This window comes from Colossoma macropomum, unplaced genomic scaffold, assembly GCF_904425465.1.
Source record: "Colossoma macropomum unplaced genomic scaffold, Colossoma_macropomum, whole genome shotgun sequence".
In the NCBI taxonomy this organism is placed as follows: domain Eukaryota; kingdom Metazoa; phylum Chordata; class Actinopteri; order Characiformes; family Serrasalmidae; genus Colossoma; species Colossoma macropomum.
In genome coordinates, this window is record NW_023494791.1 from 14,444,362 (window position 1) to 14,465,710 (window position 21,349).

General features: G+C 40.5%; 1 protein-coding gene across 1 annotated transcript in view; it reads left to right on the forward strand.

The window, feature by feature from the left end:
* Positions 1–21,349, forward strand: part of lrmda (leucine rich melanocyte differentiation associated) — a 297,015-nt gene that overhangs the window by 181,803 nt on the left and 93,863 nt on the right. Inside the window, exons 3-5 of the mRNA XM_036574027.1 lie at positions 2,911–3,037; positions 4,346–4,485; positions 7,578–7,704. Of these exons, the coding sequence (XP_036429920.1) occupies positions 2,911–3,037; positions 4,346–4,485; positions 7,578–7,704 (394 nt within the window). The remainder of the gene's footprint in view (positions 1–2,910; positions 3,038–4,345; positions 4,486–7,577; positions 7,705–21,349) is intronic.

A 21,349-nucleotide genomic window follows, 5' to 3' on the forward strand; every position in this document is an offset into this window, starting at 1 on the left:
ATGTTGGTTAGAAGAATACAGTCAGGAAAAACAGGTTAATTTATTGACTTTTTGCTGCACTTGCTGTACAAATTTGTTCTATTTTTGTTAAATTCAGTGGATGGATGGGTTTGATTAATTCCATCTGCAGCACATTTGATTGAATTTACTGAAGGATTTATTAAATAAACTAAGTATAGGATGGTAACTGTAAACTTTGGGGGACAGCTTTTGGGTGCATATAAAATCACAATGTATTGTTGATCCGCATTTATTCTTTAAGAAAATATAGATCAGATCAACAGCTGTATGTGTAAATCTATCTAAAACCTTTGCACAGTGTTCTAAATATAGAAGTAATATGCCTTGTGCAAGATTTTAATGTTGGTAAAAGTGAGCTGAGCACTCATATTTCTTCTCGGAGCTGTATACTATACTGTCTTTCTGGGCTTGTGCCTCGGCTAATGCTAACTGAGGCCGAGAGACAGAGAGAGAGAGATAGGAAGAGAGCCATAGTGTAGATGCAAACATGTTGAGATATTAGCTGTGACAATGAGCTTGATCATAATTATCTTAACAAGACGAGGGTTCATTGGTGTGGCTCATTAAACGTACTCCCTCTTTTACTCTTTCAGTTTCTCCCTCCCTCCCTCTTTGCTCTGTCTCTCTCCCTCTAGCCTCCTATCAGACGCAGCTTTCTGCACCGTGCCATTCTGCCATTGTAGTGGGACTTTGAAGATGGTGGTGAAAGCGTGCAAGCAGGTTTGGATTCCCCTTGGGGGAGAGGTGCAAATCAGGAAGGTTCCTACCTGTGCGTGTGCGGGTGTGTGTTTGTGCTTAGCACATCTCTCGGGAATGCTAAGCTCACTTTTGTCCATTAGCATTCAGCTAAACAAAGCAGCTGCCTCTATTACAGCATTAACTGTACAGTTTAAAAGTTTTCTCGCCTCACACTGTACAGATGTTATGGATTATGATGGCGGAAACAGCCTCGAATGCTGAAGGGAAATTTGCTTAGAGGTCTGAGACTATTAGGGCTCAATCCCCTTATGTTGTTTGCGAATGTGATTCGGTGCTCTCCCTTGGCTGTGAATTTAACTGATTAAATCACCGAGTGCACGCAGCAGTGGTGACATGAAAACAACAATTAATAAGCAGCCCCCCTGTGCCATGCGAGCGCCTCTTAACCAAGCAGCTAATAACATTACACACACCGCGAACTAGCCAAGGCAGACAGGTGGAGACGAGCAGGAGCCCAGCACTCATTTACAGAGCAGGGACATTAGAGCCATTACACTGCACAGATAGAGTGACACACACACACACCTACACAATGTGGTAATAACATGCAGGGGTGTGATTTCAGTAGTTTTGTTCTCCTCTTTCAGGGCCTTTTTAACGACTTAATGTCATTTTCCTTTGTGTTTTCTCGTTAGTCAGCCGTTGCTGGTCTTCATCTTTATGGTTTACATACAGCTCAGAAAGCATTGCGTTAAAGCTACAATATGTAATGTTCAGGCATTTGGGAACATCACTGGTGGAAATGTGTGGAACCACCATGAGGATGAATCTGATGTTTGCAAGCACATTGAAAGAGTATTCAAAGAGAACTCGGTCAGAAATAATTGAACGAAGTCTTCTGAGGATGTATCTGTTGTTGTCATTCCTATCTTTGTCAGAATAATGTCGACGATTTTGCATTTGAGACATAAACTTGTTTCTTTTTGATTCTGTGTGTGTAACATTAATATTAATATGTGCAGCAGCACACATTCATCATATTTTAGCATGTTTTTCCTGAAAATTTTACCAAAAAGATTTTTAATATAACTATAAAATAGGGACTATAAAAACAACAAAAAAAGATTCATTTAGCATTGACACTGTCATGTCTCAGAAGATGGGATTTGTCTAAGCCGGCCCTTTGCTCACATGATTTTACCCCCTAGATATCTACTTTCTATTCAGGATTTAAACAAGACTGATAAAACCCAGACTGTCATTGAAACTTAATATGAGTATTGTATGTCTTTTAGCTGAAAAGGAATGAAGCCCAGCGTCTCAATTGCCATTGAATTGTTCTTTTCTCAAGGCAAGCTGACAGAGCTAAATGTCAATTAACTGAAAGTGGACACATTAACATTGTAGGTTGTCAGCCGTTGCCATTTGAGGGATTAGAAACACACACCCTGGCTTTGTGCACCTTCCATGCGGTGAACTTTGGAAGGCCCCGACATTACCCTGAGCACCACCCTCCATCATGTTTATGCCAGAGCAGGGTCAGGGGAGGGGGCCACGCAGGAGGAGAGGAGAGTCCTTGGGGACCGTGTTTGTATGTTCGTGTGCGTGTTGTGTCGTCGTGGAAGTAGGAGATTAGATGTCTCAGTGCTGAATAAAAAAAAAGTGAACACTATCAGACTTTTCCATCTAAAAACTCTTGTTTTGCACTCTAAATGGGCTCATCATGGCAGAGTTGTACAAGTTGTACTCGTTCTGTTTGTGGCCAGGGTATTATAGCTGCGCTGAGAAAATGATGGATGACAAGTTAAATTTGTGTCGGGGGAGTGAAGGTGAACTGTGACAGAGTTATTTATCTTGGGAATGGAGGGTTAGGGTCAGGCAAAGCTGGGTGCCTGAAGGCACAAGACATTGACAAATTCATCCCGCACACTGCATTTCTGAAGCCCTTTTGTTTTGAATCCTGGCTACTCAAGAGTGACCCTCATCGCTCATACTGCCAGCATGCGAAGGAGGCCGCACCATGCCAGGGGATCTTAGCGCCACTAATTCTTGTCATTCACTCTCCTGACAGGCCCAAGCCCAAACTATTCCGGCCCGTGAAAGAGGCCGGCTGAAATATTTATTTCTGCACATAATGGCCGCCCAGATTTAGGGCCATATCATTTTTCCTCTCTTGCCTTATCATTGCAGGTCACTGACAGGCCTGAAAGCATTCAGCCAACTGGAAGAGCTGATTGTGGACAACAATCTTCTCGGAAATGACCTCCGGTTGCCCAGGTTACCGCAGCTCCATACCCTAACACTCAATAAGAACCAAATATCCTTTCAGCCCACGCTGCCTTTGTGTCTTAGCGCATGTTTTCCAGCACGGTGGACGGGGAGGTAGGACGAGCAGGAACTCGTGCGATCTCTCTCTCATTGCCTGCTAGCCATTCACTTTAGGATCTTGTCTTTACACACTTCGGTCCTTTAAATGCTCTTTAAATGGTGTTATTGTATTAAATTGAGCTGAGGGAGAGAGAGAGAGTCCACTTTTACTGAAACTGACTTTGTGCCACGGTGACCTCTAGTGGAAGAGAGAGTAATAAAAGCTCCAATGCAGCTGCTTGAGTGCAGAAATAAGGTCCTGCTAACATAAACAGGCAGACAGTAAAACATCAGTTATTGAAGGAGTAAGATGTAATGATAGTATTATTAGTTTTAGGACAGAAAAGAAACCTATACACAGTTTATGATTCTGTTCTTCTAGGTGGACTATAGCGTTGTAATATAAATAGGATATACAGTGATGTAAATATGTATTTTTATGTGGTACTCCTGTATATTTTAACTCGCTTAGATCTCTGACAGGAAAGGTTGGAACATTTGTGCACGATAAACTATGGGCAGGTTTATGGTAGGTATTACAACAGCCGATTTGATCAGTCAAAAATAATTGCTAAGTTTTTCTGCATGTTGTTTTTCGGCGGACGCTTCCTCCAAGCACGCGATAATGATACAGCCTCACACCCTGTCCCCCTGTTCCACCATTACACCCCACTCTCCTCCAGCTGAGTGTCAGCGGCTCAAAACCTGAGTTCTGCTGTGAAGTGGTCTGCACATGCTAATGGGCCAATTATTTACACCCTGTAGTGGCCCGCTGCCATTGAAATTCAAGTGCTGCATTAGTGCAGTTGTATTTTGACACGTTTGGGGCACCATTTTCCAATGAAGTGAATGTATTAGTGATGAATGCGCTGTGAAGTGGCTGTTTGTTTCCCTGCGTGGAGGGAAGAGAAAAAGTTTCCATGGCCCGGGGAGTCACTAACTGTTTTTACCACAGGGCATCCATCATTTTGTCAATGTTTTTAATGTTCTGCACCAAGCCACCTAGGAAATGGAGAGAGAAACATGGGATAGCAGGAGAAACATGGGGGTAGCAGCCAGACGCGAGACACGGGCCAAGTTCTCCGCTTTAAACGCCACTGCTCTTTCCCCCTCCAACACAACGCCTGTTGAGTGGGTTTAGAGGCCCTTGGTGGTAAAGGCAGCGGAGCTGTGCTGGCAAACAGGGTCTGAGCACGGCAAACAGTGAATGCTTGAGTCACAACTGGCCAGAATTCCTTGACCTCTCCCCCTCTGACACCTCACCGACATCGAAGACCTTCTAGAGCATTTACAGGAAGTGACGCCAGCACTGGAGTATCTGAGCCTGCTGGGAAACGAGGCCTGCCCCAACCAACTGGTCAGCCTGGATAAAGACGAGGATGACTACCAGAGATACAGGTCAGAACCACACATGCATGAGTACTAATATGCTAACGTTTCTTCTGATGCTTGATGTCAGCTTGTAAAAAAGTGTTTAATGCAAAATACATAGTTCATTTTCCAGATGTTTTGTTTGTTTACTGTGGTAAGTATTTAGTGCACAAATCTCTCGACATGCTGCTAACATCCTGTATTGTTACAATCTGCTAGTGGTTCTCAGTCCAGCCCAGTTTGAGTTATTTGAAATAGAGGATTATGCTGTGTAGCTTTTAATTGTAAGTGTTAATGGATGTGTGAAGTGACAGATGTTGCTGGTGTTCTCATTGCTCACATGCATTTCTTTAAACTGCGAAGACTTTTGTGGAGATTTTTCCCAAGGAATGTGTTGTTTGGCAACTTTCAGGATTTTTTTCCCCTTGGATGAATGGCTGTTGCGTAATACCATAAATCACCAGCACAGGCTGCTCTGTTAGGCTATAAGCCCATTTCTCTTAAGGGTACTCGACCTCACCTGTCCTTCCCCCCTCTCTCTTTCTTGAGTTGCAAAATCGATTTCATGTGTGAATTGTGATAACCACAAATGATTGTTTGCTATCTTTTCTTACAAGATGAAACGATGCATTCATTATCAAGCCCGGGCCTATGGGAGTGCAATGCCACGCTATGTTACCACCATTTGTCAGGTTTTCAACATGAAACCCTGTCGGCTGGAGAAAGGAAGAGAGAGAGAGAGAGAGAGAGGGAGCTGCGAGGAAAAATGCATTCTTTTGTCTATCTTAGCCCTAAGTGCATTTTTCCTGACATTGTGTTCAGTATGAATCATTTACCATACAGATGAACCTAAAAGGCGCCACTCACTTGCAATGCCTCCCATGCTTCACTTAGTGCTGGAGAAGGCCATTCTCTTCTTGACTGACAGCGGCGGCGGATTTGTGATGTAATATTCATAATGTGTCACATAGTAATACATCAGTTTGACCATGATGCAGATTTCATGTCTGACAAGGTTAGGCAGTGCTCAGGTCATGGCGGGACTGGCCTTGGGCTACACACATTTCCAAGTGTGCCCTGAGAAACACAAGAAAAAAAAGGAAAGAAAAGAAACCCAGCCCCGAACAGCAACACTGTGAAATACAGCGTTAAGCTTTTCCAATTAGTCAAATGAAATGAATAGGCGTAAGTACACACAGCTGTATTTTACAGCAGCCACAGCGCTCATTCATCATTGTTTACTTCAGGGGCTTGAGCTTTTATTTATTTATTTATTTATGTATTCATTCTACGACAGAAGTGATGCAGCAGTGGCAGTGACAGGCGTCAGTAAAGGCTGAGCGTCCTGCCTCTCTGCGAAGTACAAGAACTCTCCGGCCTCATTATGTGTTGTGATGTTTATCTAGACCTTAAATCCGCGTTTGTTTTGAAGATCAAAAGTTGCGGGCAGTGTGGCCTCAGGTGCTTCAAACTGCAGCTGAAGCCGAGCTAGCACCAGCCATCTGTCTGAGCAGCGCAGACCGTTTCAGAGTAATCAGGAAACACCTGCGTATTTCCCATAAGCAGCGGCTGTCGTTCCGTTTGTTTGGAAATGAATAATGGTGGATAAAACTTAGTATGACTGCAGTGCTCTTCAGTAACTAATGAAGAATTCATGTTACTTCAAGCTGTTTAAACTTGTGTGCAATAAAACTATGTATTACATTCACAGGCATAATCAGTGTAGCAATAGCTGCATGCTAACAGTTGAAATATTTCAGAGCATATCGTGACTGTCCAAAAAAATATGTGTATCTCCAAAATACTGACTTTCTAGGTGACGTCAATAACATTCTTAACTTTAAATGTCGGCTAATATAACAAGACTTTATTCTAAGTGATTTTGGAGCACTTCTGTTGGTCTGTTCATTATGAGGTTTTCACACTACCTAAAGGACAGCTGCTGTGTTTAAATGACGCAGAAGAATGACAGTTAACAAAAAAGGAGATACATGTTTTTGGACAGCAACAATATACAGTTGTATACAAAAGTTTGGGCGCCCCAGTCAAATTATATGTTTAGTTGATTTTCTAAGTGAAAAAAAGTGAATGGATTTTCTACAGAGAACACATTTGTGTGCATTATTATGCACAAATACTGTTTATTTGCCACATTTCGCACACAACATAAACATAAAATGCAGCCTACGCACATTTTAGGTTTTATTTCTTTCCACTATATTAACCTTAGCAAATAAATAGAAGTTGTGCACTAAAATGTGCAGAAAATTTCTCTATTATTTTCATTTAGAAAATACAAAAATGTAACTTTTGCATATGACCGTGTGCATGTGTGCACTTGGTTTCTTGCCTTTGATATACTTGAGCAATATTTGTAGCTGTGCAGAGTTTTGATCCAAGCTTATCTTAATAGGATCAATCTAAAATTCTATTCTGTGTGATCCATCCGTAGTGAACATGTAGCACAGGTTTGCTATCTTCCTTCATCATTGTCATCATCATCAATTTGTCACTGGCTTGTGCATGAGAGCTCAGTTGGGGATCTGTCGCTGCCCATATACACATCTGTTCACACCCTCCACTTACTCTCTCTCTCTCTCTCTCTCTCTGTGTCTCTGTCTCTCTCTCTCTCCCTCTCTGAAGCTTAATCTTGACATGCCGCTTCCTCCATTCCAGTCAGCCTGTGAAAGAATCTGTTGTCATCTCCGTATTCGTGCTATTATCTCATGTCATTTTCTCCCTCTGAATGAAAGATAGAGAGTGCGTGAAAGCTTAAAAAGACATCTGTGATGTTACAGAAATGACAGCTTGGCAGATGAGGTCTATGTATTTTATTTTCCAATCTATTTATATGTTGTCCTTATTTTTATCCACTTTGAAGGTGATTACCTATTTACAAATATCACCACTATTAAGTTAACACTAAGTAAGCGAGCGTTCACATTTAATTCCGTTTATAACAGTGTCACATTTGTGTCATTGTTTCTTAGAAATATACAGCTTGTTTTAGGGCTTTTCTAGTGTCATCTGTTGTATGTTTTGTGTTCTGCACTTAGTATTGCTGAAACACAAACATGCGAACAATTAGCATCCTAAGATGTTTTTATGTTCCTTTACAGGTACTTTGTACTGCATAAGCTGAAGAATCTGAAGTTTCTGGACAGCAGGAAAGTGACCCAGACAGAGCAGCAGGAGGCCGAGGCCCGCGGAGCGTTCATGAAGGTGGTCAAGCCCAAAACCGAGCAGGTCTGTCTCTATTGATTCCTGTTGTCATGGCCAATGCTACCTGTCATGTTATGACTTATAGCAGAATTGCAATTACGCTGCTCATCAAACATTTGGGGACACTTAACCCTTTAAAAAGCTCCTAATAAATGAGTGTGACAGTTTTATCATCACTGAAGATGTTATAATTTAGCCATTTTCTTTGCAAAAACTGTGACAATAAGGTCATAACCTACAATTTACCCTCTTGTTTGAACCACCTTTGGGATAAGCAGTGTTCAATGTGTGGTTTAAACAATAAAAAACTGTTAAATCATTATTTATGAAATTTTATTGATGAACTCTTGATGAACATGATGCTGAGAGCTGAAAAAGCTATTAGCCAATAGTCATTTTATGTTAACAAAGCCATATGCAGGAATTTTACTTACTTAGCCCATTTAATCCCACCAGTAATTTGTGCAGTTTGTAAAGCTCTAAATAGTCTTTTTTTTTTTTGCTGAAAGATAACCTTGAAATTACACTGATTTCTTATTAATGTTTTGTTAAATTGTTAAATTGGTGATGTCATTGGTCAAATGACCAGGGTCACTTACTTCAAGCATACATCTGAGATTTATATCACACGCACAGAAGTTGGAAACGTGTGGACGGTCACAGTAGGATAACAGTGGCTCATCTTTGCTGTCCATAATCTTTTCTAATCTAAGATTCTTTCATATAGTTTTACTTTGTCTGACATGCTGGACATGCTAGAACATGATAACCCAATAGAGACTACAAGCAGCATTTCTGTTATTGTATCACTAATGCTGCCTCTTTTTTACATGGTTTATTGTTAATAATTATAAAGGTTTTATTTCTTATGTAGCCTAGCTGTTCAAGTGATGCAAGCTTTGACTTTGCAGTTTCCCACCGGTCATAATTACGACCAAGAATGAAAGTATTATTTGGACAAACTTTTCAAAATAACCTCTGAAAAATCATACCTTGTGTCATGGGACTTTCCAAAGAGTACAGTTTATGTGCGCACATAGCTGGAAAAATAAGTTAGGATTAGTAACAGCAACCATGAAACTCGAACATTACTCTGGAAATTTCCAAAGAAAGTAAGGTGTCCCCAAACTTTTTGATAAGCAGACTATAAAATAACTGATATTCCTTATTTTAAGACAAAATGACTGGAAGATCATTTTAATTTTCAATGCATGCTGCAAGTATGTAACTGAGTACTTCATATAGCTGGCCTAGTAGGTGCTTTACACAAATTTCCATGTGTATGCCCCCTCTGTGCCTGTCTGTGTGGATGAGTGTAAGAATTAGAGAGCACTGGGCACTATAATCTAATTCACACCCCTCCCCAGCCCACCTTATTGTTTGTTCGTGTTTAATTGTCAAACCGCTTTACGCAGCTGCTCGTGCGCGGCCCTTTGAAGACGTGCTCTGCCTGTCCCGCTCGCCTCGTTCAGGGGTGGGTCTCTTTAAGGAACGCGGGCTGACCTCATTCCGTATGCATGAGCCCAGATCAAAGTGGACAGCGGCTGTCCGCTCGGCCTTGCGTGGCTGTGTGTGACAGCGGTGGAGATCGCGGCGACAGCTCACGTACACACGCCGCTCCCAATCGCTTAATTACCCACTGCACACGCAATTATTCCTCTCTCGCTTGTTTTTGGAGGAGGCACGCTCACTTTCTCCTCTTCAAGTACTTTTTTTCCCCTCCATTTTTTTGGAATCCTTTCATTCCCTCTCCCCCCCAACCCCTGTTCTTTCTTCTCCTCTGCTCTCCTCCTCCCTCCTCCTCCAGGACTTATAAATGAATAGCTTCACTAAGATTTGATTTCATGTAATTGTACAGTCATAAAATATTGATGTGGTGGTTGAGCAAGGCTTCATCGTTGCACCATCCCCAGAGCGCCGCGCCGGATTTGAGAGGTAAATATGGTTGTAGCATGGCAAGAACAAAGCAGCCTCATGACAGCCACTGCTCATGCGAGTCAACACAAGGTTTGGAAAGTGCGAGGAAAGGAACGGAGCGTTCATCATCACAGACACCCAGCCAAAGTGAGACGAGCAGTTTATTGTCTGTTTTCAAGATGCTGAAGTCACTCATTTGATTCAGCATTAAAGTGGCAAACAAGAAAGGCGAGGCAGTGTGATGAGTTAACCTCATTCTGGCATGTTTAGAGTTTGGAGCGAGCTTTGTTGGTCGCAAAATAGGGAACGAAGTGTTGTGCAACCACTCCACTCGGATAAATCAAAACCGCCCTTCCTGGACACGCAGAGAGGATTTTCAACGTATGAGTTATTATGAAGTGTTGCGGGGGGCCGATAATCAAATAAATAAAGCAATATGCTTGAAACATGGACGAAACAATAAATCTGCTTAAAGAAGCAGGCCAGGGTTTTGTTTAAAGCCATTTTTATAACACACCTAAGGGAAACAGATATAAGAAGAGGAGTGCGTCTGCTCTCTGGGCCGTGCCCCGCACTTAAACAGATTAAACTCTGCTTTAATGCTGTGGAGGCGCGCTAGCCCCTGCACAATAGCAGCCTTTGTGAGGGCGTTTTTGAGAGAAAGTTGGCCACGCTGGAACGTCCCGTGCCACAGCTGTCACGCCAGCGCTTCCCTGGCGTTTGTTTTGAGTTAGATGAGACATGATGTGGCAGCCACAACAAGCTCTGTGGGGCATGTGTACTCTCCGGCTCTAATTGGCTTCATCATCGTGCCGATTGTCTGCTGACCAATAGTGCAGGTCACCAATTAACAAGCGCCGGAGACAAGCTAACGCTGAGCGCGGCCGGCGGAAGATGATGGCATAATTAGTTATTTGTGTTTGCTTTTATGTTTCATCCAGTGGGGTGTCTTACATTTAAAGACATGCCGAGCTTTAACAATGTTACAGCAGCCTGTAATTAGCGCTCTTATTTTCACAAAGTTCCCCATTCAGCCTCAGCAGAGAGAACAGCAGGCTCGGGTAGAGAGCAAGTGAAAGTCTCCGCGTATGAGACACGCGTCTTTCATTGTGGGGCTTGTTTTTGGAGATGAACTCAGAAAAGTAAACACACATCTGGAACTTTTATCTTGGAAATGAAAGTAGTGCTCGGTTTGTATAATATGTATTGTGGCAACCGAAAAAAGTGCAGTTTACTACTTTATGTGGAAAATGAGAAACGCAGAGGGCAGGCCGTTGGCTCTTTGCAGCTCAGTCATGCTACGCTTTCATATGAGACTGTCTTTAACATGTGTGATGTACATTTAATATGTGTCTAATGTGTTTGTTCTAGCTGCGGAATTAGTTACAATACTGTCAGTACTGCTGTCTGGATCTTCGCTGAAACGGTTAATCATAATGTTTGGAGGACCTGGTGAACTTTTGAGAGCTTTGAATCACATTAGAATTGAGTGTGACCGCGATTTAAGCTGCTTTTCAATCATGACATTATGGCATTACGCTCTGCTACACCACATGGTTTTCATCAAACCTCAGCGCACTCTAACACAATATGAATACCATAACGTTTGAGCATTTTGACCTTTTCCAAGACTCTCAAATTGTATCCAGAGAGTCCTGATCACTGCTAAGAAAGAGCTTTTATTGTGTTTAAAGCATTATTGATACTTTCTTCTTTGTCTGGACAGAAATCTCCCATTTTTAAGTTTCCAAATGTATTGAAATATTTAGCATCTGTGCAATTTAGCTCAAGGAGACATTTATTATAGCCTGTTGCAAATCCTTTTCGCTTCTGCATTGATTTTCCCTTCCAGCATGCACCAATGGCCCTAAAACTATATATTAATGTACGTGGTAGAAAATGAGCTGTCTCGCTGTTGTTGTCGGGTGTCTGTGCATGTCTGATGCGTGCTGGAAAGGAGGAAGGTCATTTTGCAAGCTGCAGTTATGAGGACAGCGTAATTGGGAATGTGTTTTATTGGATTTCTTGAGTGGCAAGAGGGAGTGATCTGAGCAACACAAAGAGGGTTTAAACAAGTACCTGCAGTAAACAAGCGAATTCAAAAGGGCTATTTAGGATTTCTCTCTTCTTTTTTTTTCCCCTCCCCAAAAGCCACAGTTAAGAGAAGGAAAGTGGAAAGCCTTGAGCTGTATTTTGGGGAAATTGGGCGTGCAGGAATGCCATAATGTGATAATTCTCTTAGAGGACTCGGAGGTCATGGAATGCGATGGCGCGAAACCACATCGAGTCGCCGGGCAGCTTTTGGAAAAATACATGTGGTTGTATGTGGGCTGCTTCCCCTGCTTCCTCAGAAGGACTGCGAACCCTTCATAACGTTGTTAAAGCCTGCACTTTAACAAGGCATGTCTATCAAAACACTCTGACAACACTTTGGCAACCTGTACAAACACTTCAGCTAGTCAGGATCCTGCCCTGCGCATGTTTCACTGACATCAGCATCTTAAAGGCACGTTTTTCAAAGAGGATGAAGTAACTGCTCCAACTCCCCTAACAAAATAATGTTTGGTAGCTATGTAAGAGTATAATGGTTCTGAAATGTCAGCTAGATTATGCTTGGATGAAGCGTTTGACTTGATTTTCTCGTAGGGATACGAGATTTCTCCCACATCCTCCTCCTGGGTAATGAAAAGCAGACGGCCCAACTGGAGCATTTGGAGCCAGGACTGAGGTCCCATCAGTTCTTGTCACACAGAGCCCGCTCTTAGTAATCCATGCTGGCAGAGCCAGGAAAGTTATGAAGTGGATCTCCTCTGTGCATTTTTCATATTAATCTGCCTCTCACCAGAGGAGTTCATATCGAGACAGCAAAATAACAGAACCGACCAAAGACAGACCACCTGAAAACGGCCCTCGGATGGCGACCGATTACTGCATTATTCACTCTCCAACTTGGGTGGAAAACTCCCCCCCTCTCTCTTTGTAATCTTTCTTGTATAGCCGGTAAAGAGTGTCGCCATATTCATCTCCTTGCTTGAGAATTATGAGCTCCCTGAAGCGTTCAAACATAATAAACAGGGGGCTATAGAGCTCAGTGCCACTGCGCCTTCAGTGTGTTTGCTGAATCATTTTATGGGATAAATCTTTCCTCAGAGACAGCTATAAAAATATCATTCTCAATGGGAAGTGCAGTTCCAGGGAATAGATTGCTTGGAAACAGAAGTTTATTACCATTTTCGGTGGACAGATTTACCTAGATTTGTTATGCGATGCTGAAAGTAGCATGTGACAGAAGATCTCTCGTTTGTATTGAGATTATCCATGGACAGAATATGAGATAAAGTGGCTTGTTTCTATCACATGATAAACAGCCACCAACTCTTCAAACTGCTGTTAATGTAAACAGTTTTGTGTGCACTGGACTAAAGTAGCACTGCTCGAATCCACATTTCTGTTTCTGTATAGTCAGCACTGATACATAGACAATTAGGATGCACTTTTGCAGTTTGGATAAAGTGATGTGAGTTTTATTGTTATGGTACATTTTAGATGCAGTGCACTTAGAGAGTTCTAGCTGCCTTCAGTACTGCCTGAGATTAAATATATAAACAGAAAATCGCAAATCTTCCTCTTAAAGGAGGCACATTCTATAAAATTTTCTTGTGAGATCCACTTTTTTTTGCCTAAAACAGTTATAATTCATTTTAACCCTTGTGTGTTATTTGTGTTTTTGTTACTCAGTGGTTCTGCTGGACCCACTGCGTTATTTATTTTTTTTAATCAATACCACCATAGCAATTTATGTAAAAATACCATATGTATAAAATATTACAAGTGGCCAGTGTAGGGTTCTCCTTTAGCAGCTGTAGCCAGTCAGCAGCCTGTCCATGTTGTCCACACACACACACACACACACACACACATATACAAACACAAACACACACTAACAGCAGGTCATGTAGGAATACAGAGTGAAGGGACACAGCACCTTCACACTTTTATTCCCCGCCGGTTCACCCCAACACCACATGTGTAATACAAATGTGTAGGGGGTGAACAGTGTGAAGTCACTGAAAATGTGTTATTTTATATGTTCTTCACAGAAAATGAGCAAAGGCCAAGGAATCTGTGGCTGAAATAATAATAAATCACATCATTTTTTCTTTTGGTAAACATTGAAAATGGGTCCCACAGACCTGAACACCACACAAGGGATAAAATCAAGCAGCCTGTTTTTTTTTGTTACTGTGCCTTTAAGAGAGATAGAATGACTTTATTTAAAAGCAGTCTGGGCTGAAACACTCCTTATAACTTCAACAGGAATGGATAGGTGGATATATGTAAATGCATTGGTTTTCATGACATTGTGAAATCAAGTAATTCAGAATATGTAGTTTTTCTAGCTTAGTTTCTATACATGCGTTATATGTACTGAAGAGCGAATGACACATTTAGAAATAGTGTTCACATCCTACTCAAACTCCTTTATTTAAAAAAGGCAATATAAGACGAGTTCTTTAAAAATAAAGATGCCAAAAAGGATTCTTTCAAGTGATGCCATAGAGATTTGGTTCCCTAAAGAGCCTTTAAGTGAACGATTCTTTAAAAAGACTCATTGAAACCACTCAACTGAAAGGTTCTTTAGAGAGCCAAAAGTGGTTCTTCGTTGGCCTCGCTCCAAAGAGCTCTTTTTTGGCACCTTTATTTTTAAGAGCGTATCATAAAATCATCCTTCCATCTCACTCCCACAAGTTCATGCTATCTACAGCTCTGAGAAACGTCCTCCTCACCATGCTGTTATTTCTTTTTGCTGGAAAGCCAGGGGGACGCTGTCTCCTCCACGTGTCTGAGAGGGCTAAGGACAGCCTGGGCTTTTCCCCATCTGTCCTGAGGGACGGGCTTTGGGACGGATCTGGTGTCCAGCAGTGCAGTGTTTGGAAGCTGCTGAAACTGCTCTGGCAGCTGGAGCTCTGGAGGTCGCCTCAAGGGCAAGGCCCACGAAAACACTCGCAATTAGAGCCAGTGACTCACAGTGTCCACATAAATCAGATGACATTGCACATCATAAACAGACTGTAAAACTTTAAAGCACAGTTAATTGTTAGTAATAGCAGTACGATTGATTTATGGGCCAGTACAAAGCAGAAAGATATGGGCGGGTGACCTCAGTGTCACGTCACTCTTATTACACAAGTGGTGCATTGCATATTTCAGCTTGAAAACAAGCAGATGTTTCTGAGGAGTTCTGTTTGAACAGTCATCATGATGTTTCCCATTTGCATTGCTTAATGGAAAGTGAGAGGGAATAGTTCAGGGCTTGTGTTCCTGTTTGTCCCTTGTATTTGTGCAGTAACAAAGTAACAAAAGCAGTAAAACTTGTGTTAGTAAATGAAGGTATCCTTTAATAATAGTTGTGGATTCATTGCTTAATATCCAGTGTTGGGGTAGTTATTCAAAAAAGTAATCTATTATAAATTACTAATCACTACTCTCAATCTGTAATGGGATTATTTTACATATTACTTCCTGAAAAATAATAATTACCTCTGCATTACTCTTTAAAACCCAACTGAAAGTACAGGGGAAAACCCAGTAATCATTTCAGTAGTTTATTTACAAACAAATAGCCAAACACAGTATTCGTTTAAACCACATGTCAGTATCCCTGCCTTTGAACAAGACACAGCCAGTTATGATGATTAAAATAATGATTGGCTAATTTCTGGCTGGGTTAGTTTGGGTTTTTTCAGCACAGGGATCTTTTATCTATCAGTTTCATATTAGCGTGATTAGATGCTTCGACAGATTGTTTACCAAGTTTATTATTCTCGCACTCATGCTGCGCAGCTGACATTCACCATCAAAGTCACATAGTCAGCTGTCACACATAGCACACACAAGATAAAGACAGCCGCAGATAATCTATATAGAGAAAATTTGTGATTTATGTAATGAGTATTGCTCTGTGAGAGATGTGAATATTATAAATAATATGATTCTTATCAATATCAATCAATGTCTGTGATGTGAATACAAGAATTTAAACTGTAATGTGTTACATGACTGGAGTAATCACATTATTGTAACATGCTACTTTGTACCTTGTAACCCACAACACTATTAATATTAATGACATAGGCACATTGTTCATGTTCAGGTACATTAACTGAAGACTACTAGAGGAGAACAGGACCCTGAAAAAGCCTTTGAATAAAATATATGCTCTAGTGGATCTACTGTTTTTTAACAGACATCACAGTTATTTACAGTATTAATAAAAAGATAAAATTGTAAATAATAAAAACAAAGTCACGTAGGACTTTTATTTTGAATTTAGATTAAAATCCTTTTGCTTTGATTGCCCCTTGATTAATTTTATTAACATAAATGATTGAACATTCTATTGTGGCACTAAAAAACAATCATAATACTACTGAAACTGTACCAAATGTTTCAGTAGTGACTGTTTTGGTAGTGAACATTTTGGCTAATCTTGGGCAGAACTCATTAGCCAGTACATGACTAGCAAATACAGTTTTGAACATTTGTACACACATAAAATCATATTTTTTCATTACAACACAAAAATGTTTACATAATTGCAGAAAATATGTGTTTCTGTAGTGACAATTCTGAATGTTTCACACTGATTTTCAAATTTTGGGAAACATTTACTTCAAAACAATGGGATCTAACTGTACACCATGTGGCCATGAGAGATGCGGTCTCACTTCCTGCTTTAAAATGCAGGGGTGTGGCTAAAATAAGGCTCCGCCTATGAACTAAACTCCTTGTGTTTCAGTAGTGACATGAAAATGTGGGACGGCATTTTTTAATAAATGTTTTTTATTTAAAAATCTGTCTATGTCACAACAAATAAAATAAATTGTAAAAAATTTAAGTATTATTTTCACAAGTTGATATTTAGGAGTTAAAGTTAGAGTTTGGGACAGACATAGGAAGTACCCTATAAATTATGATTTTCCATATATTTAGCTTAATATACACTTAATGCCTTAAATAAATCACAACATAATCCTTGTAAATAAAGGTCTGAATACTTCAATGCTTTTTAAATACGTTTTTAACTGTGAGACCACAGTTTGAAGTAATTTGGTAGAATGGTCCATATATTATGATTTTAATATGATGAAAAATTATTAATGTGGGTACATCTTGTTTTGCAGAAAGACAGTGGATCCTTTAGATATTCATTACTGCTTAAAAACAAAATAAACAGAAAAAAGTCATAAGAGCAGGTTTGATGCAGTCTATAGAGAATGTTAATTGAATACAAGTTTAATTTATTGCGTATTACTAAATATGTAATTACATAATTCCATTTTAATAATGAAGCAAACGAGCAACACATGAAGAGTGTAATTCCAAAATGAAGCATATCCATTTGTAATCATTTTGGATATAGCAGGTTTTTTGAAAAGAATAATAGGTCTTTTTTTTCTAATAAAGGTGGTATTTATTATAATACAGTGTTGATATTTTTGTATGTCATCATAAAAAACGAGAAAATTCTCGACAGTGGTGTACAATGCGCTTTGGAATGAAACCCTCCACTTCTAATAGTTGACTTTGGCATACACTGAAAGTTGCAAAAGACGCAAACACTCTTGAGGCGAGGCAGTTGGCTGTTGGCAACAGCCCCTTCTGTGTCGTATGTGTTATGGTAGATAGGTCCAGTTAAAGAGGGGTGTCCAGTTCTGGTCCCGGAGGCCGCAGTCCAGCACGGTGTGGTGATTTCCCTAGTCTGACACGCCTAATAAACCTGCTAATTAGCTGATGAGGTAAATCAGGTGTGTTTGAATAGGAAAACCACCAAACTGTGCTGAACTGCAGCCCTGCAGGACCCGGGCTGAGCGACCCCAAGTTACGCTAATGCTAAGTGAGTTGCTGTTTCACTTCAGTTACAATACTTACCCGGTGATGTTTTTGCAATTACAGAGGCACAGACAAGCACGTCCCGCAGCGCCAGTTCTCATAGTTTAATTACAGTTTAACTTTTCAGTTTTCCTCTGATGATTGTAAGATGCTGCCAGCCTAATTAAACACAGATGGCTTATTCTGAAAGGCTTCAGTGTGTGCGCACGCCGCGTTGCTCGGGACCGTGCCAGAGCCGGAGTTTTGACGGAGCCAGATCATTAGGCATATTTAAAGTAATCCTGCATCTGATTGTATCACATAACGCTAATTGTGTCATCATGATTTATATACACATGCAAATGGGCCCGTGTCGCCTCTGATACCATTGTAACACTTAATTTGGGTTTCATTAGCGTGAGGGGATGCTGATAGAAATTTATCTCCCAGTCAATCCGCTCAAGGATAAGGATATCTCTGACCTCAGAGAGAGAGATGAGCATCAACGAGAGACTAGCCAGCTTTATGTGCAATCCTTTTGGTAAAGGCTTTTATTTAAGTGATTAGGAGTACGTAAATAAGGAGCATTAGCAGCAGTTCTCCAAATGTCTTTGAAATGTAATGTTAGAAGATGTATCAAGGTCATATGTAAAACTGAATCTTATTACATTCTCACTGAACTGCAAAGTAAACTCCATATTCACGTACCCTCGGCATGTTGAATCTTAATGATCGGCACTAAACATATGCAGTGTTTGGCTGATGAGAAAGTAGCTGTGACAGAGATTGAGTAGTGTGCTTTCCCTTGGGGTGGGGAGCTTTTCTCACTCCGTGTCAGAGGCTCCCTGTGGGGGCGTGCAGTCGCGGACCTCCGGGGGTGCTGGAGCCAGTGGGGCAGCAGGGATTCCATTACCCAAACCAGCCATACCCAAACAAGCCTTACTCTCAGTACCTCTACTGCTCCCTGCTAGTGCTGCTGAAAACAACCGACCCCTACTCACCACACCTTTAGGAGGTGTGCTTTTTATGCTAGAGAAGAGAACACTTTTAACTCCTTAAACTACAGCCTTAATATTCAGCTATTAATTTTAGGACGTAACTCAGTAGCTGCTATAAATCATATGGTGACTACTGTGAAGCTAATATGTAAGTTATGCATTAATACCAAGGAGAAATTGAGATTTCCACAAACGGGCCCTTGCAGTCTAAAAGGTTAATACAGTCGAATGCAAAAGTTTGGGCACCCTGGAAACCCTGGAAAATTGCATGCTTTGTCAATTTTTTAAGTGAAAACTAATTAACGCATCCTCTACAGAGAACATACTTCTGTACATTTTTATATACAAAAAAATGAAAAAGAATGCTCAGCTGATAATAAAGAAATAGTGCATTAATATTTGCAGGAAGTTGCATTTTTAGTTTGTTTCCCAAAGGTTTCAAGACTGCCAGTCAAATTACATGCTGAGTGAAAATAAGTTAACACATCCTCTACAGAGAACACACGTTTGTACATTTTAGTGCACAATTACTGTTTATTTACTGACTCTAACAAATTTGGGAGAAAATAAAACATAAAATGTGACCTGTGCAAAAGTTATGACATATATTACATTTACATTTTAACATTTTCAGCATTTTTAACAGTTTTGCAGAAAAATGTCACATTTAAGTTTGTGTCGCTGTGGACGATGTATTAACTTATTTTCACTTAGTAAATCAACATGTAATTTGACTGGTGTTTCAAACTTTTGTATAGGACTGTATATGTGTCGATATTCCTCAGATTCTAGCAGATTTTGCATGCTCAAAGTACTAAAATTACATGTTCTCTTCATGTTCTTTCAAATTTAAATAATAAAACTAAATCAGTACACTCTCTGGAACAAAAAAAAAAAAATAAAAAGCTGCTAGTAGCAGCGCTTAAACACAGTGATTGCTCTGATAAAAGGAGTGGACTGAACTTATGGGAACTCTTCACTCAGTGCCTCAGCTATTGACTTGCAGAATTCAAGCAGGATGCCAAAAGCAAAGTTGTCTATTCAAGTTGTTGCTTACACAAGGCCTCTTTGTGGTTTCTTAAGCTTGTCAGACACATCAGGGCCGGTAAGAAAAAGTATATTGTTTCCAGCTCTTGGATTCTTTTCCTTCTGACATCTGCCACTCTGTAAAGATGATAAATTCTTGCCTCATTAGCCAGCGGTGTGGGATTACAGCCTGACAACACATTAATCACTCGCCTCTGTGGCAGGCCCCACTTGCAATAGGCATTGTTAACAAAACTTTTCTAATATGTCACTCTCCTCGCTGACAGCCTGTAATCAATCATCCTGATTGACAGGCCTGATAGATTACACTATTTATGCTGTATGTAATGAAAGATAGCGTTTCCACCTACTGTCATTCCTGAGACGATGATAGCCCACCTCTGAAAAAGAACATGTGTGTTCTACGGAGGAGAAAAGAGAGAAAAGAGAGAAATAGCAAACAGCAGACAGACGTTGGCACGGCATTGTGAACTTTAAGCAGACAGTGTTCTGCTCCTTAGTGGGTGTCTTTTTGTAGGAAGGCATTGTTTGGTAATGTGGTCTAGCTTTAAGGAAGTCTTCACAGCGACAGCTCTATTGTGATGTGGGCTGCTGTCACTGGCGGCTCAGTTTCAGGCAGGAGAAGCCTAGACTTTGTCTACCTGCACATTCGCTTTATCTGGCCTTATTGTGGAGCTGAAACTTTTGGCTGTTGGGGCTTTTTTGGCTTTTCTGTAAGAGAGAGGAGCACTCAGAACCGCATCTGTGTGTGAACAGTTTGGACTGGACAATGGTTTCTGATCATAATGTGTGTTGCATATGTGTTATATATATTCATATACTTTTAAAATACTCTTGAAATATATATATATATATATATATATATATATATATATATATATATATATATATATATATATATACATACATATTTTGAGTTCGTGTGTAATCATTTTTATTGTTTGTGAATTTGCATTAGTAAACCTCTACATATATCCTGCTGAAAAAGCAGAGGTGTCATCTAAAAAAGAAGAAGAGATTAAAAAAAAAGGTCTAGTCCATCATGTGGCTGACAGCTAGTGAATCTGGTGCTTTTCTTGTGAGACAGCAAGCTGTCAGGAAATTAGTTAACTGGAGCATATTGTGGAGAGGCAGGTAATTTACCCTCATTGATGGCATCACATAATGGCCTGCAGGAGTCAGCTTCCTGACCTGCCACTGCTTTGTGTATAATGCAGAATTTAGTGGCATGCTCAATGCATCTTGTCAGCTGCAGGATTGGATTCTCAGCCCACTGTATCTCAGCTTGCAACATATTGGTCAATTATTTCTGAGGCTGTCAACACTGGGAGACACTGTTATTTTGTGTGTGTTAACTTTGCATCATTAAGACACCATGCGACAGGGAGAGGCCCTCTTGAGCGTTATTTATTTTGATTCAAGCGAGAATAACCTTCACATTCTTTTGACCCCCCGTTATGTTAAGATAGCAGGGGGGAAAAAATCTGTTGACAGGATGAGATTCAAATTTAAGAAATTCTTTTAATCTAACTGTTAAGTGTATTGCCCCAAACATGAGCATGCATTTATTTAGACAGCTTTTTTGTTGAGCGAGTGGCAGCACGTCCTCCTGCATTGTTCCATTCGTATATAGCGGGGCATTACGAGATGTCAGAAAGAATGTAGATGTAGCTAAAAATGTAAAACGCTCAGCCACTTTCAGTGCTTCGTCTGCAGCATGCATACCCTCCATTTCTTCGTGTTACAGAATTGCATTAGTCAATTAATATTTCACCATTTATGAGACAAGGGATCGAATGGACTGTTTAGCAGTGTGACAGTGCTGACTTTTATTT